At 38.5% G+C, this 18,640-nt stretch overlaps 1 protein-coding gene across 2 annotated transcripts in view; it reads left to right on the top strand.

Annotated features, from left to right (window-relative positions):
• The first annotated feature begins 4,427 nt into the window (after positions 1 to 4,427).
• LOC136246073 (uncharacterized) overlaps positions 4,428 to 18,640 on the top strand; it is a 48,257-nt gene continuing 34,044 nt past the window's right edge. For both annotated transcript variants that reach the window (XM_066037523.1, XM_066037522.1), the window contains exons 1-4: positions 4,428 to 4,589; positions 4,642 to 4,779; positions 4,832 to 5,038; positions 7,086 to 7,385. In XM_066037523.1, coding sequence (XP_065893595.1) covers positions 4,442 to 4,589; positions 4,642 to 4,779; positions 4,832 to 5,038; positions 7,086 to 7,385 — 793 coding nt within the window. In that variant the 5' untranslated portion in view covers positions 4,428 to 4,441. The remainder of the gene's footprint in view (positions 4,590 to 4,641; positions 4,780 to 4,831; positions 5,039 to 7,085; positions 7,386 to 18,640) is intronic.

Genomic DNA, 18,640 nt, shown 5'->3' with positions numbered 1-18,640 from the left:
CCCAATGTAAAAAAACAAAAAGAAAACAGCTCAGCTGAAGTGAAAAGTAACTGGTAACTTAAAGAGCTGATATCTGAAGCGGCCAAGAATACAATTACTAAAGTTTAATCCATGCAAGAACACCTTGGCTATAAAACAGGTGTGTACATGAAAGTAACTGGCAACTGAAATGGCTGATATCTGAAGCGGCCAAGAATGAATGGTCATATACAACTAATTCAAAAATTTAACACTGAACCTTTATAATTCGGCTGTGTTCTATATTCACTCTTGCTGCATCGTAAAGTAATTTCTTTTAACTCTAATTGGCTGGTAATTTGGCCGCCTTTTTTGCTCTATTATACTGACTATTAAAAAAGGCGGCCAAATTACCAGCCAATTAGAGTTAAAAGAAATTACTTTACGATGCAGCAAGAGTGAATATAGAACACAGCCGAATTATAAAGGTTCAGTGTTAAATTTTTGAATTAGTTGTATATGACCATTCATTCTTGGCCGCTTCAGATATCAGCCATTTCAGTTGCCAGTTACTTTCATGTACACACCTGTTTTATAGCCAAGGTGTTCTTGCATGGATTAAACTTTAGTAATTGTATTCTTGGCCGCTTCAGATATCAGCTCTTTAAGTTACCAGTTACTTTTCACTGCAACTGAGCTGTTTTCTTTTTGTTTTTTTACATTGGGTTCCAGGTACTTGTAGTTTCTTGGGCGCGCCTTTTTTACAGCGAAGGTGTTTTTGGGGTGGATACAGTCTACTGCACTGGCTGTGTTTTTTTTGCAACTGTACAAGTTCCAGCAGTCACACTACTACAACACCTCACCAATCAAAAACACACTTCATAGCAGAATAAGACAGTTCATAGTATTTTCTATAGCACAATATGCAGAAGTCAATTGTGAGATTATACACTGAGTCATTTATCATACAGTATGATAGCACTGTATAGTAGAGACAATGAAGGTGTGGGCATGGCCCGCGATAAAATATCACCCAAAAACCTGCCTTGATTTTTCCTCACAGCAACATGACAGTATTAGTTGAGTGAAATCAAGCCCAAAAGTGTCTTCAGATCGACCAGAAACTTTTTTGTTAAGCTGTTACAGATTTAAAAAAAATTAGTTTAACAGAATTTTCTACTGCCTGCTTGATGCGTTCAGTCAAGCATAGCAGAAAACTGGGTAGAGTTATAGCCCTACTTCTTTCACGAAAATGTTTCAAATTTTCTTAAGAAGAAACTTTTGGCATATCGATAAGCATATAATGCATGCGCTATTGTGTTGCATGCGCTATTCCATCCACGCATTATGCAATATAGTATTGCGTAATGTGTACACCCTAGGACACGCGTTGTAGACGTTGCAGTCCTGAGTGAGCTGTCCAATATCACTAGAGACAAGTGTTTTGGTTTTAGCAAAGTTAACTACCTGTGTTTCTGAAAGTTTGCTGTGACTATAGCTACCAAGGCACTGTTCACTACAGGCAGGCGCACCGGGATCCATACTTCTAAAAGGACTCTTAATGGTAGACCCCCAGCAATGTTTCACTGTTAAATCTTAGACCTTTAGAAATGCAACTGGAGCCTTTAACAGTTGCTTAAGAAAATAAAGGCGATAACTATTTTAGAGGCGCTTATCACAGAAAGATAACGTATAGCCTAAATATTTCCAGGGGGAAATTTTTTGCTGATTTTGCAGTTTTGGGGGTTATCAGCGAAAATTTTATCCTTGAAATATTTAGACCTCCATATAGTCTAATACATTTTGGGAGTGTTTGCAAATCCACGGAATTTATATTTTTAGCAACATTGCTCAACTTCAAAATATTTGCTTCTCAAAATATTTAGGCTATACGGTAGCAGTTTCAAGTGATATTTGAAGTATTATTGCTGTAAACAAAGGTAGAAGTAAGTGTTCTATCATAAAATCTTGTAATAATTGTTTCTTTGACTGATAACCTGATTTTAGTTTTGTTGAGAAGAAAACTTGTCAGCATTTAGCCTCAGTCAGGCATCTGCCAAATGGGGGTTCCATGGAACCCTTTGAGCCCTTCCCCCCACATCCCCGTGCACTAGCTGCTTCTCTTGTTCGCTCCATCATTATCCAGACTTCCTTCATGACTTTCCAGCAGCTTAGAAAACTATTATACTATTATTTTAAAAACTATTATTTTTTACAACTAGCCCAAACCTGAGATGTGGGGGGTGGGGGGGTGTAGTAGGACATGTGTATAAATAAAATTTTCTTTTGTGTTTCAATTACATATTTTGTATTTTGTGTTCTATATTGTCACGATTGTTGTGCAGCAAAATGTCAGTGAAGGGAATAATTGAAGGGCTTTCAGGGGAGTGTGTTAGCACCAACATAGCTAAACTAAATGGATAAAAATATTTAGTTCATATAATGCTTCTATATGGATGAGTGTTAAAGACCTGTTTTCAAAAAAACCCAGTTAGGTTAATTTACATTATTATGCATTGTGTAAAAAATTCAAAAACAAGTATAAGAAAAATTAGAATTTTAAACTAGAGTAGGGACAACATAGTACCATGATAAAAAGTACTGAAACAAGCTGGATTGGAGTAGTATGTAATGTCCAATTGCTGTTAAACAATAAGAAGCAAATATCCTTACAACTGTGCTGCATGTGGAGATTGAAACACACAGTAGGGATATTTGCTTCTTATTGTTTTACAGCAATTGGACATTACATACTACTCCAATCCAGCTTATTTTAATACCTTTTATCGTGGTATTATGTTGTCCCTACTCCAGTTTAAAATTCCTATACTTGTTCTTGATTATTACATTTGATTGAGCAGTAGCCATCATAGATAGTCTAATAGTGTTTTATTGTTTACTTAAAAAAGGGATAATTAGCTGCTTTTTTGTACTAGAGAATGTGATGCTAGTAGTGAGTTGCATCTGAACATGAAAGATTTTCACTATTATTATTATTATTTGTTAATTGGAATAAGGAAGACAAAGTCTTATAAAAACCAATCTCAAATGCATCTAAATAAAATCAAACCGGCGGTCATACAAAAATACATCTAATTTAGTCATAAAAATCAGTACATTAGGTGCAGATACAATTTCGTGGGGTAAGGTGTTCCAATCATTGACGATTCTCTGTGAAAAACTATGACCTCTAATAGCAGTGTTGAAGCGATTTTTGTAAAGTTTGAGTCCATTTGATCGGGTGGGGTTGGTATTAAAAGTAAAAAAAATAGTCTTTGTCCACAGATACTAAATTGTTCAGGATTTTATAAGTCATATTCAGATCCATTCTGGTTTGACGGTAAAGTAAGCTGGGTAGATTAAGTTCTTGGAGTCTTTCAGAGTATGTCAAATTACAGAAGGAGGGTATAAGTTTTGTGGCCCTTCTTTGAACTGCTTCTAATTTACGGATGTTTTTCATAAGATGAGGGTTTCAGACAGTTGACGCATAGTCCAAAATTGGGCAAACAAGAGTAACGTATAATAATCTTATTGTGTTGGCATCCCTGGAGACAAAGGTACGTTTAATAATTCTCAATACCCTGTTAGCTTTCATTACAATTTGATTAACATGAGATGTAAACTTCAAATCTTTATCAAATACTACACCCAGATCTTTTTCCTCCACAACCATGGAGATCATATTTGCTTCATTTTCGAAGGGGAAATAATACTCTGTGTTTGATGAAGAATGTCCAATTGTGCTGTAGTGACATTTAGGAAGATTAAGAAAGGATAGCCATGTATCACACCATTGCAAAGTGGAATCAATGTCTTCTTGCAGAATGGAAGAATCTTCAGATGAGCATATGGGGCGATAAAGTTTTGTGTCATCAGCAAAGATACCCAAATAGCTCTGTATACAGTCAGGTAGGTCATTGACATATATAATAAATATTTAAAAAGCTGAAAAGGTGGTTGCCAAACATTTTTGTCAGAAGGAAAAAAGTGTGATAAATAGGCCTGAGCAAAGAAAAAAGTTTGCTTTCTTTTTTGCAACATTTTACCAATTTCTGATATTAATAATTATTGCAATATCAGTACCGACATATCAATATTTTTATATCAGTGCACTCTATTTTTGCACTTGAGAGGATCATGGGTGATCGAATGATTGCATAAATTATGCTGGGCTGAACAGTGATGCATCAAATGTAAAATTTCTAAGGTGCGGTAGCGGGAACGTTACAACATTTGTCCTGGTCACTGACAATCAATGTTACTGGCCTTTGTAACAGATACATACAACTGTCCCATAAAGCCTTCTCCACCTATTACACAGTTACACAATGCATACTCATACCCTGCTTACACTAGTACTCAGGCCTTGAGTTCATGCATTTATATAAGGCAGAGCACTTGTGCCCGTTGTACAACCACTAATGTTACAGGAGGAGGTGTTGATTATGATTCTGGACCATACACTGTCACAATTCCTGCTGGAATGGCCAGTGCACCATTTAATGTTGCAATTAATGATGATAATACATTTGAATCCAGAGAAGTTTTTTATCTCACCATATTCTCACTACCTAGTAGAGTTACACTATCATCAAGTGCTACTCTATCTGCAACAATATTGGATGATGACTGTAAGTGAACTGATATGTGAATACAGATAGTATAATGATCTTGTTGTTGCAGCTCCTACCGTGTCATTCATTCAGTCAACATACAATGTTAATGAAGATGCTGGACCAGCACAACCTGTACTAGTTCTCAGTAACCCATCATCAACTGATATTACTGTACACGTTAGAGATACTCAGATTACTGCCACTAGTGAGTGAAGTAACATCATCACAAAATGTTAATAGTAGTAATAATATTACAGGAGGAGGTGTTGATTATGATTCTGGACCATACACTGTCACATTCACTGCTGGACAGACCAGTGCTTTGCTTAATGTTCCAATAAATAATGATAACATATTTGAAAGCTCCGAATATTTTAGTCTAACAATTATCCCTCAATCACTACCCACTGGTGTTAATTATGCTACTTCCAGTCAGGCAACAGTGATCATAACAGAAAATGTTGGTAAGGTTCTAAGTTGTAAAGTAATTACTACTGCTAGTTTGTGTGTTGAAAAAATCATACCATATAATTTCAAGTAATAAATGATTTTGTCATGGCAACGCAATTAGAGAATTACAAAATAATTCACCAATTATAATATACGACATTATAATAACTTAATTTGATATTATTCTGTATGCTGAATTGTTACAAAACATAAACCTTTTAGTTAGAATAGATCATGTAATTTACATTGTTGATTATTTCCAGCTGTAAAACTAGTGCCTAGCTTTTAGATTTAGCACAACATTCTTGTCTCCCTCTGAATTGTGCAAAGATGGTCTTCCGGGTTTCATGTCTTATTCACATCAGCTATTCTTCTTTGCAATGGCCGGCAGTCCCATTCATTAATGCTATACAATTTAAGTTTCCTTCAATGCCATATGCCATTCCACACTTGTAGGCATTCTGTGCAAAGTGTTCAGACCTCTGTCAGGGTTATTTGGTAGATTGTCCCATCTAACAGTAATGTAGCACTCCACCTTGTAACAAAGACTGATGGCAATATGACAGTACAGCTTCAGCACCCTAGAATTGTTAAGAGACTTCATTACTATCTCCATTAAGTGGCTAGATATAGGACATGGATTTCAGACCACTTTTCTGTAACAAGGTAAACATGATTACATACTGTAGCTACACTGAGACAAATATTACACAAGTAGACTACGTTGTCAGCAGGCAGGTGAACAATTGAGTTCAATATTTAAGTAAATATGAACAAACTGAAGTAAAGATTGGGTACAATATTGCATAATATGGGGTAAACTGACAAACTGAATAAACATGAGCTAAAGCAAGGTAAACGTGAGTACACTTGGGGTAAACTAAGGTAAACATGGGTTGAAGTAGGAACATATGAGGTAAAATAAGATAAATATGAATAAACATGTAGTAAAAAGGTAAACATAGGTACATTTGGGGTAAACTAAGTTGTAAACATGAGATAAAATAAGGTAAATGTTTATAATGCTGTAGGCCATTACTGTCAAATTTTTACTGTTTGTGAGAGGAATTAACATCAAATGAGTATCACAGTCTTGAGGTGTTCAAGCTCTGAAAGATGCCTGGTGAAGTCTGGCACCAATGAAGGCCCACCTGGCCCATGCCATGATACATGCACGAGTGGCTAGCACATTCACAATAATATTTACTGTGAGTTCTGGCTTCTGCTCAGTAACTGGAGTACTTAGACACGACAGCCATCTCTTTAACTGGGTGGCATTAAGCTCACATGGTTTCATTCTATTCAAGGAAGCATCCAGAATATTAAGCAATCTTAATCTTCCAATTCTTCACATACACATTCACTTGATTTTCGTGCAAAAAAATTTCATGATAAAATTGTCATGTAAAACCATTTCTGTATATCTTGTGTAAAACTTTTCATGTAAGAAATTTTGTACAAGTTTTGCATATGAAAATTATTTTGCAGCAAAAAAGAGCTAATTTTGGTATTATTCTCACCCACTTTAGCTTCTTTGTTTCTCACTATTGTCACACACTACCATTGGGAATTCATAATAGTCCCCCAATTAGAAAACATCATTTTTGTTGTAATGTCGTTTAAGAAATGGTCTCATACAAGTGGTGAGAAATAATAAGGTTGATACCTCTTATGATCTGAGAGGCAGTACAAGAGTTCCATCTTCTAGTAAAATGAAACTTCTCCATGTACTATGCTGTATGGCACTGCATAGGTCATGTAGTGAGATACTATTGCCATATCATAATATAATTTTGTCATTTGTTCATGAAGTCCAATAAACACTGTACCAATAACACAGATGTGGAGTCATTGGACAAGTTCATAGTTAATTTCATTCTACAATTATGACTATTTGCATATTTTCATAAGCTACACACATATAAATTATAAATTTGACCACACCTCAATTACTTTAACTACATTAATCCATATACCATGTTTGTTTCAATTAATTATTATTATTATACACTTGCCTGTTGTGTTATGTAAAGATGCTCTATTGAGTAAGCTCCTCTGCAGTTACAGGTGAAGTTGCAAGAAGATTTAATTATACTGGCACTAGTGATGATATTGAACCTATGGTGGTTAATGAGGGAGATACTGTTGTGTTGGATTGTGAACCATTTGCGAATGCTAACAATTTCATCAGCAATAGTCGGTACATTTGGCAGATTAATCGTAATACAGTGGGAAGAATGGCTACTTTCACTATTGATATAGCAGAGATATCCTCAGAACACACATATCAATGTCTAGTACGAGGAGTTATTGCTAAAAACCCAGTGATAAGGACAAAATCTCGTAATCTTGTAGTCAGAGGTTTGTTACTATAAACATGTATAAGTTTCTACCACATCACATAGTTACCATGTGTTCATTTTGTTGTTAAATTAGGTTTCTATGCAAAGTGCTTTTCAAAATTTATTTTCACTTAAAATAACGCACTATATAAATATAATCAAGCCACACGGTAGTGTGTCGTGCGGCCCAAGAAGCCGGCGCGCAACACCCATGAGTATATTGACAGGAAGAAAGAAAACGCAATTTTCGCACCTCTGTAGCTCTGTGCTGCCTTGATGAAACAAGACAATTTTTGCTGAGTACACTCCCTCCCACTTCAGCACTCCACATTCCAAATTTGAGCGAAATCGCTTCAAGCGTTCCCGAGATATGCGACTTCAAAAATTGGCTTAGTTTCTTTGTTTTTTTTTCTTATTTTTCTTCCTCTTTTTACACACTTACAAAAACTGCTGTAAAACGCGAACGCCATATCCGATTGCCTTGAAATGTGGCACACAGAAGGGGGGTATAAAGGCGCATCTCGGTACTAACTTTGGCTGGAATACAATAAACAGGCAAAGAGTTATGAGCGATTATTCACGAAAAATAACACCAATATGTTGTCACGCCTACAGGGTAAACCGCATATGGGAAGAAGCTGAAAATTGGTGGGTGAATAGGTTAACCATTGAACCTCAAACATTTTGTGGTTGGAAAGAAATCGAGCTAAAAACCAGGAAGATACAACGAAAAAACCAACAGTGTGTAACAATTACAAAATCGAGATTAGCTAATAAAAAACAACTGCTTGCCACACCTACCAGATAAACCGCTTGGGGTATGTTGTATATGCATGTATGCAGATGTACACATGCGTATGAAATGAATAGTCGTTAATTAGAGTAACCTCGTGAAGTCAGAGAGTGCTTGCTATTGTGTCAGTACACGACATAAATTGGCGACAAGTATGGCTCACTGCAGTTTGAAAGACTTTGACCCGTCCAAGGAGTCTATAGAAGATTTTAGAGAGCGATTCGATTTCTACTGCCTAGCTAACAACATTCGCGGGGAAAATGCTGATGCTGCTTGCCGCAAGAAGGCAATGTTTATAACGCTATTGGGACAAGCAACGTTCGCAAAGTTGAAAGTTTTGGCTAGCCCAATGCCTGTTTCAGAACTGACACTGGACGCCATTATGGAACATTTAGTCGCCCACTACCGGCCAAAAACCATAGAAATTGCCGAACGATATAAGTTCTTCAAGCGTCTTCAGAAGAAAGAGGAGACAGCGGTGGATTTTATTGCTGATTTACGAAGACTTGCTAAGACTTGTAATTTTGGGAATTATTTAGAAACAGCAATTAGAGACCAGTTTGTTTGTGGTCTTCGTGATAGAAAGTGCCAGAAGGAGTTATTGTGTAAGGAGGGTCTCACTGCGGACATAACACTCCAGAGTGCAAGAGCTGCTGAAGTAGTTGCTCAGGAAGTGAAAACCATGCAGGAGCCTCCTGATGAGCTGACTAACCCTGAGATCAACCAGGTGGGTAGTAGTGATAAGTTCCATTGTTATCGTTGCGGTGGTAGAGGACACCTAGCTTCAGCATGTAAATACAAGACTGCTAAGTGCCACTTGTGCCTCAAAGTTGGCCATTTAGCTAAGGTTTGTCGTAACCCATGTCAGAGAGCCCAGAGTATATAATAGGAAGGGGGATACAGCAAAGATCCCCAAACTTAAGAGCAAGCACAGTGGCATGAATCTAGTAGAGGTAGATGGCATGGCTGACTTTAGTGATAGTGATAGTTCTAGTGACATGCACAACATTTTCCAAATAGGAAATCAGTCACAAGAGAAATTTTTAGTCACGGTCACCATTAATGGGGTCCCAATCGTGATGGAAGTAGACTCGGGAGCGGAACGTTCGACAGTTCCCACTCCAATCTTTAGTAAGAAATTAGCGAGTGTGTGTCAGCTCAGTCCATCATCGATTAATCTGCACCAGTACGATCATTCCCCACTGACAGTAGATGGTGAATCGTTTGTAGAAGTACAGTTGCACAGTCGTAAAATAGAAGCCTCTTTTATTGTGGTAGACATATCTGGAAAATATCCATTGTTTGGTAGAGACTGGCTACGTAAGTTTGGCATCGACCTTGCATCCTTGATGCCACAACTAGTGAATAACTCTTACAGCATTAACCAGTCAGAAACTGAAGAGTTGCTAGCTGAATTTTCCGATGTTTTTAGTGAAGAGCTTGGCTTATTGTGTGGGATTGAAGCCACTATTTCAGTAGATGAATCAGCTACACCACGTTTCCATAAGCACCGACCAGTACCTTTTGCAATCAAGGACAAGGTTGAGGAGACACTTAGGTCACAGGTGGCTGAAGGGGAGCTGGTACCTGTTGAATCCAGTGAATGGGCCTCTCCCATAGTAGTAGTGCACAAACGAGATGGTGGTATTCGCATTTGTGGGGATTTTAAAGTCTCAATAAACCCAGTCATATGCTCACAGGTTTACCCACTGCCGACACCAGAGGAAATATTCAGCACACTAGCAAATGGTGAAACCTACACTAAATTAGATTTAGCAAGAGCATATAAGCAGATGGCAGTTAAGAAAGAATGCCAGCACCTTTTAACCGTCAACACCCACATGGGCCTTTTTCAGTATACCAGGCTTCCTTTTGGAATTTCAACAGCCCCATCATTATGGCAAAAAGCCATGGCTCAAGTCCTCCAAGGGCTCCCGGGGGTGGTTTGTTATATTGACGACATTTTGGTGACAGGCCGGACACGAGCTGAACGTAAGGAAAACTTGCACAAGGTTCTTGACAGACTTCGTCATTATGGCCTACATGTAAAACGAGCGAAATGTCAGTTTTTCCAGAAGCGTCTAGAATTTTTAGGGCATTGTATTTCCAATGATGGAATCACACCAACTGAGGAGCGAGTCAGGAGCATCAAGAAGGCTCCCCCACCAGTCAACAAACAAGAGCTACAGTCATTTCTTGGAATGATGACGTACAATGCCAAGTTCCTTCCATCCCTATCACACACCCTCCACCCTCTCTATTTATTATTGAGGAAAAACAGTAAGTGGGCATGGAAAGCAAAACAGCAAAAGGCTTTCGAAGCTGCAAAACAGTTATTGTGTGAACCAAAAGTACTGGCTCATTATGATGTAAAAAAACCTCTCAAGATATATTGTGACGCCTCACCAAAAGGATTGGGTGCTTTCCTAGTGCATGTTATGCAGGATGGTTCAGAGCAGCCGGTAGCATATGCTTCTCGTAGTTTGCAGTCAGCTGCGCAAAAATATGCTCAGATTGAGCGTGAAGCCCTAGCAATCATATTTGCTGTGAAGCGGTTCCACCAATATGTGTATGGTCGTGATTTCACATTAGTTACCAACCATCGACCTTTATGCAAAATTTTGGGGCCTAAAGAAGGTATTCCACTGCTAGCAGCAGTCAGAATGCAGAGGTGGGCATTACTCTTAAGTGCCTATCAGTACAAGATTGAATTCATTTCAGGCAAATACAATACGTGTGCTGATTGTATGTCACGCATGCATAGCTGCAGTAAGCGTGATAGTGCTGAGAAGGTTCATGCCGTTATGGCCATTGATGAATTGCCTGTAACAGCTGCTCAAGTGGCCAAGGAGTCTAGCAAGGATAAACATCTTGCCACAGTTTTAACATCAGTACAACATGGAAGGTGGCCATCCAAGATATCAGAAGATCTTTTACCCTACTATCGTAAAACTAATGAACTATCAGTTACAGATGGGTGTTTAATGTGGGGAAAGCGAGTCATCATTCCTAAGTCCCTCCGCAAGATGTTGTTGACAGAGTTACATGTTAGCCACGTTGGAATGACTAAAATGAAATCACTGGCCAGAAGCTACGTCTGGTGGCCCAAGCTAGATGCACATATTGAACAGATGGCTCGTGAGTGTAACGAATGTGCTTTAGTAGCTGATAATCCAGCTAAGGCCCCCTTGCATCCCTGGCTTGTTCCCAAACAACCATGGGAGCGAATACACATAGATCATGCAAGTTGGGGGAAGCACACGTTACTTGTTGCAATAGACACTTTTTCAAAATGGCCAGAAGTTCATTTGGTGAGTTCTACTTCAGCACAGCAAACCATTGAGAAACTTAGGGTAATTTTCTCCACACATGGTTTGCCAATCACCGTTGTTTCGGACAATGGACCACCATTCATGTCAGCTGAATTTAAGCAATTTATGGATGCCAATGGCATTAATCACCGTCGTGTACCACCATATCACCCATCATCAAATGGGGCAGCTGAAAACTTAGTTAAGTCAGTGAAGAGAGCTCTGCAGAAATCCTCAAGCAATGAGACCTTAGGAACTAAAATTTCACGCTTTCTAGTAAGCTATAGGAACACACCACATTCAGTTACAGGGAGGACTCCAGCTGAGATTTTACTTGGTAGATCACCACGTACTAGATTGTCATTAGTACATCCTTGCCTGTCAAATCGCTTGGATGTGATAGCAGAAGCAAAGGTTGGTGATGAACCACCGCGATTGTTTTCGGTTGACCAGCAAGTGTCTGTTCGTGATTTGCGTCCCAAAGCCACATCTAAATGGCGCAAAGGCAAGGTCACAAAGCGTTTGGGAACACTTGCTTATGAAGTATTAGTAGATGGTCAGCTCCGCAAAGCCCATGTAGATCACATGCATCCATGACATGCTGAACAAAGCATAGATATCCAAGTACCTCCAGAACTTGAGTCTCAAAGTAGTGATGTTGATGTGTCACAAGGAAGCGGTCATGTTGTGGATGATGTGTCAGAAGTTCCTTTACGTAGAGTACGAATTCCAAATAAGAGACTAATTGAGGAAATGAACTGACTGGATAAACTTTCAACTTATTAAATTACAAAATTTTTTTTTTTTTCATTAGGACATTGTAATTTTTGTTTCTTCTTGATTATAATAGGAAGTTTTTTGCATGTTGTAGTAGGACCTTCCTTTTTTTTAGTGGGGAGGAGTGTTGTATATGCATGTATGCAGATGTACGCATGCGTATGAAATGAATAGTCATTAATTAGAGTAACCTCGTGAAGTCAGAGAGTGCTTGCCATTGTGTCAGTACACGACAGGGTAATGCTTTGAAAATCGCTGTACAGATGGAGTAATCATCTTAGAAAGGCTCTTCAATGGTGCAGAAGAATCAGACTTAAAGCCACGGAGTTATAACACGAAATCCAACTTGGTGCAGCAAGTGCGAGATCGAGATACTCTAATAGAGCAGTCATCCTAATAGAGCAGTCATCCTAATAGAGTAGACACCCTGAAGAGAATTCAAGAGATCAGCTAGAAGCAAATAACCAGTATAGAGATCAGCTACAAACAAGTCACCCTGTAGAGAGATCAGCTACAAACAAATCACCCTGTAGAAAGATTAGCAAGAAGAAGTTACCTTGTAGAGAGTTCAGTTACAAAGAAACCACCATGTGGAGAATTCAGCTGTAAACTAGTGACCCTGTAGAGACATCAGCTAGAAGAAGTTACCTTGTAGAGAGTTCAGCTACAAAGAAACTATTCTGTGAAGAGCTCAGCTGCAAACAAATCACTTATACAGAATTCAGCTACAAACAAATCACCCTGTAGAGAGATCAGCTAGAAGAAGTTGCCTTGTAGATAGTTCAGCTAGAAGAAGTTGCCTTGTAGATAGTTCAGCTACAAACAAATCACGCTGTAGAAAGATCAGCTAGAAGAAGTCACCTTGTAGAGAGTTCAGCTACAAAGAAACCACCATGTAGAGAGTTCAGCTGCAAACAAATCACCCTGTAAAAAATTCAGCTACAAACTAATCACCCTGTAGAAAGATCAGCTAGAAGAAGTTACCCTGTAGATCGTTCAGCTACAAACAAATCACCCTGTAGAGAGATCAGCTAGAAGAAGTTACCTTGCAGATAGTTCAGCTACAAACAAATTGCCCTGTAGAGAGATCAGCTAGAAGAAGTTACCTTGTAGAGAGTTCAGCTACAAAGAAACCATTCTGTAAAGAGCTCAGCTGCAAACGAATCACCTGTACAGAATTCAGCTACAAACAAATCACCCTGTAGAGAGATCAGCTAGAAGAAGTTACCTTGTAGAGAGTTCAGCTACAAAGAAACCATTCTGTAAAGAGCTCAGCTGCAAACGAATCACCTGTACAGAATTCAGCTACAAACAAATCACCCTGTAGAGAGATCAGCTAGAAGAAATTACCTTGTAGATAGTTCAGCTACAAATAATTCACCCTGTACAGAGCTCAGTTAGAAGAAGTTTCCTTGTAGAAAGTTCAGCTACAAGCAAATCACTCTATAGAAAGATCAGCTAGAAGAAGTCACCTTGTAGAGAGTTCAGCTACAAAGAAACCACCATGTAGAGAGTTCAGCTGCAAACAAATCATCCTGTAGAAAATTCAGCCACAAACAAATTGCCCTGTAGAAAGATCAGTTAGAAAAAGTTACCTTGTAGAGAGTTCAGCTACAAAGAAACCATTCTGTAAAGAGCTCAGCTGCAAACAAATCACCTGTACAGAATTCAGCTACAAACAAATCACCCTGTAGAGAGATTAGCTAGAAGAAGTTACCTTGTAGAGTGTTCAGTTACAAAGAAACCACCATGGAGAGTTCTGTAATAAATATAGGTATTATATTATAATTTGTACATTTACTGATAAAATCAGAAATATTTAAAGTATTTAAAATCTGCTTCATCTTTTCTTCTTCCTGTGGTAAAGAAAAAAAAGATCGGTTAAAAAAGTCCCAAAGCTGGCCATAGGCCGGCTTTGGGGTATACAAATACAAAAAGAAGTGAAATCTAATCCAAAACAGCCAAGCTATAAAAAAAGAGTGCGGCCCTCAAAAAGGCTATGGTGAAAAAAGATGTGAAATCCAAGGTGGCAGCCAAGAAATGGCTGTGATGGTAGGTTAATGGTAAAAATTTTAATAACAACAACTCAGGTGAATTTTGTGCCAATTTGTAGTAGATCGATAAAGATATAAGTATCCCTGTAGATTGTTCAGCTGCAAATTACCCTGTAGATAGTTCAATTATGCTACTAGTCCCTCTGTAGAATTTTCAGCTAAATTGCAAGCCACCCTCAGGAGCGTAGGAAGATGTTTAACTTATGGGTGCCCATTGGTATAGCTAAAGACGAAAAAATGAAGGCCTCAAGCTGATAGCAATGGCTGCATATTCTATTGCTCATAATCAAAATCAATATTTGTAACTACATAGTTGACTACACCACTTCTCTGAATGAATGCTGTGACTGCTTTATTAGAGTCATTGACTGCTCTAATATAATATCTTCGATCTTTTCAGTAATATATAGTACAGTGTGCTGTCACCCAGTAGTTATGCCACTTGAAATATTTATGGGTGTCCAAGCACCCATAGCACCCACGCTTCCTACGCCTCTGAACCTGTAAAGAGCTTAGCTACCTAACAAGTCATCCAGTGGAGAGTTCAGCTCAGCTACATTACAAAAGTCTCCCTGGAGAGAATTCAGCAGAGGCAGATCCAGGGTTATGCAGTTGGGAGGAGGCACCAGGGTAGTATAGGTTTATGAAGCAAAGGGTCTGGGGGGTGCAGCCCAGAAGCTAATACTGTTTATACATTTCAGACTGAAAATATTAATGTAGTATGCACTAATGTTTTAATCATGCTACTTTCTTACGTTGATCAAGAGTGGGATTAGTGACAGTCATGATACATAGCTTAGCTATGAGCCTAAAGAATAAATGGCATGCACAAGACTATGTGGTACTCAAGCTAAGCTAATAACTCTATACAAAATTGTAGATGATATTCTTCATAATTATTCCAACCCATAATATTTTAATTCAATCCATACCACCTTATCCAATACGCAACCACTGTACTCCTCACTTCAAAGTTCCATCAGCCAGATAACAAACATACAAACTGTCATTTTCCCTACGTCTATAGTACTCTGAAATGCTTTACCAACAAACATTGTTTTATCACCTGGCATTGAAATTTTCAAAGATAGACTAAATCATCACTACATAGGTCAACTGTAATTATTGTAATGTGTATGTGATACTCATGCTGAGTTTGTACATTATTGATAAATTTAAAGAAGAATTGTGCATCTCATTTACAAATTGTGCCCATGCATGGGATAGTACTGCAGATGCTAGTTTTCATACTCAGCAACTATGTCAATAATGTTATATGTAGTGAATGTTGTATTAGAGCTTTGACTGGCTGCTCTATTGGAGTATCTATATCTTGTGTGTGCATTATTTTGGGGAGGAGGGGGGAGATGTGCCCCTTGTTCCCCCCTTGGATCCACCATTGTTCACTCAAATCTCCCAGTATAGAGTTCAGCTACATTACAAGTCCAGATAGTTCAGCTATGTTACAAGTCTCCCTGCAGGGAGCTCAGCTACATAACTAGTCACTCATTAGAGAGTTCAGCTATGCTCCAAAAGTCTCCCTCAATTCAGCTATGTAAGAAGTCTCCCAGTAGAGAGTTCAGCTACATTACAAGTCTCACAGTAGGGAGTTCTGCTATCTTACAAATCTTAGAGAGTCTATACAAGTTATCCTTTTATAATATTTCAATTTTATAACAAAATATTTCAAATTAAAAATACTTGTGTTTTTCCTTTAGTATTAAAACATGAAAAGTCAGTTTCAAAGCCATTGTGGGATTATAATTACAAAAAGAAGTGATATCTTAGCCAAGCTGTGAAAAAAGGTGTGGTCCCAAGATGAAAAAAGTTCATGGGCATGGAGGCTTTGCCTGATATGTATGCCCTCTGCCCTCGGGCCTGCGGCCCTCAGACACACATATCAGACAAAGCCCAAATGCCCCGTGTTACAGCTAATATGTAACACTTATTAGGCTGATAGCCTGTACAGGATGATCAATCACCCAAGCCAATACAAGTGCACACCAGCCACTGGCTGTATTATATATGCATACCTAAAATTTATGATTATGGGTCAGCAGCTATTAGGTTCTGGTTACGTTCGGTTATGATAAATGGATATATCATAAAGATATCACAAAGAATTTCAGTTATGTGAGTTTAATGTTTTCATCAGTGCTATTGAATCGTTTATGGACAAAGTACGGAGTTCACTAAAGCAAGCCCATAACCAGGGGGGTTCAAGTGGTTTGGACGAACCCCCCTCCAGGATTACCAATTTTTAAAAAAATGTTTAAAGCTGGCGTATAAGACATGGGCGCCTGAAATGTAGAGAGGGGCTATATGTAGGGCACTGAAGGCTGCTCTAAGGTGTTAACTAAAGTGGAGCTAAGCTCTACCTCTACACAGCTAAGATCTGGGTGAGGATGAGAATTCGCTAAAAAATCGAAATACTCTAATAGAACAGTCACTAAAATACTCTAATACAACAGTCACTCAAATGCTCTAACAAAACAGTCACTCAAATACTCTAATCATTCATGGTTAAAGCTTTCAAACAATTAAGACCAAAATGAACAGCTACTATTATTAGTAAAGTGTAGACAACCCAAATTATTACTTTGTGGCTCCTTAATGAATTGTACTGATGTAACTGAAGAGGTCTGTGTTTTATATAGCTGTTAGGCAACAAATAGTAGTTACTGCTTAGTATACCCAAGAAATGCTTGTGTGCATGTGATGCTCTTGATGTTCAGTTAAATGTTTGGTTATTGGGATAGTGCTGGCCAGCTAACTATATAGAAAGGAAGTTAACAATAAAAACTATCTGTATGAGTATATTTGCGAAGTCCTAACTGATGTGCAGAGGTGTATATGGGCAGGCATGCATGGGGTTCTGTAAACTCCCCTCTGAAAATTCAATAGCTGTAATAATATTGATATAAGACTAACCATACAATAAGAAATCATGAATCAATGTAAATATTTTAATGTTTAAAATGTGTCAGTGGTGGGGGCTATGCCCCCAAGACACCTGAATCACCACCAAATATGGGAATCACCACCAAATATGTGACTGTCTCTGGGAAAACCGGTCTTATCGCCCATTTAAAAGTATCAAGAAACATCGGTTTTAAATATTCAAAGTATTGTAGCTGGCCAGTGGTGGTAGCTACACATACCACATTTTCACACATTTCACAGCAATTTCTTACCTTCCAGATCATCCACTGATGAAGTAGCCAACAGTCAAGTTTCCCGCCATTTTAGATAGTTTTTAAACCAAGGTTGTCTGTATCAGGCGAGCTCCAGAAGGGTGGGAGGTGGGGACCCTGAAAGGCGGGCAAGATGATGTTCAAAAATTGAAAAGGAACGTGTTGGGATGAATTAGGCCAAGTTATGGGCCATTCAGGCCTCAAAACTGGCTAAAATGAAAGGAAATGTACAGCACAGGTCATTGTCCAACACCACGGAGCTGTACAGCCACACACAGCCATCTCCTGGTTGGCCAGGGCTCCACCAAGACCCCACACCACTTGTACGGCTCGCCACTGTGCTTTAAAAAAGCAGCCAGCAAAAGCAGACCACTTTACTCTGGTCAACTGTTACAGTGAAATTTGATAGTACATTCATTAACTTTGTGTTTATGTGAAAAAATCAAACTTCCTATGTCGGGCAATAAGAACGGTTTTTGCAGATCCAGTCACATATGTGAACCACCTTGGAAAGATGCCTTGTATATTTAGCTATGTACTTGCATGTGCACTATAAACCTACTTAGTCTCTGTCCTAAGAAACCACAACATTGTGACAGTACAGCCAAGAAGTCACATGTGACCTAGATAGCTCATGTTACTTAAGTGTGACACAGGAGTAATAACTATTGATTGAGTAGAGGAGTACTGAGCAAAACACTGATAAATTTATTTATTTATTTATTTAGGCTTTACAGCACAAGTGCTGAAGGTCTGTAGGACACCTGGTCCTACAGCCTGTTTAAAGTTGGTTACATAAAGTGTGTTTGAAAAGGTGGAGAAATGGACAACTTCATGTGTTGATTATTTCAATGTATAAAAGAAATGTATCTAGTTAAAGCTACTAAAATTAACCCAAGCATGTGCAGTTGCTACACATACTGAAGTTGAGATTAACTCCAAATTATATAGTATGTCAGATTTGAAGGGATTATAGTCAGAATTATACACTCACAACTGCTCTTTGGAGTCATTAGTGTGTACTATCAATTTTAGGCCAGTTAGGAGAAGTCAAATAAAGTGTTGTCAGCGGATAGCCCCCAGACCCCCGCTGTCATAAACGCCTACAGTGTCAAAGTTGAACCCCCCCTTTGACAAATCCTGGT

This window comes from Dysidea avara, chromosome 15, assembly GCF_963678975.1.
Source record: "Dysidea avara chromosome 15, odDysAvar1.4, whole genome shotgun sequence".
NCBI classification, from domain to species: Eukaryota; Metazoa; Porifera; class Demospongiae; order Dictyoceratida; family Dysideidae; genus Dysidea; species Dysidea avara.
The sequence above is the reverse complement of the archived record's forward strand: the minus strand, read 5'-3'. Positions and strand labels throughout refer to the sequence as shown.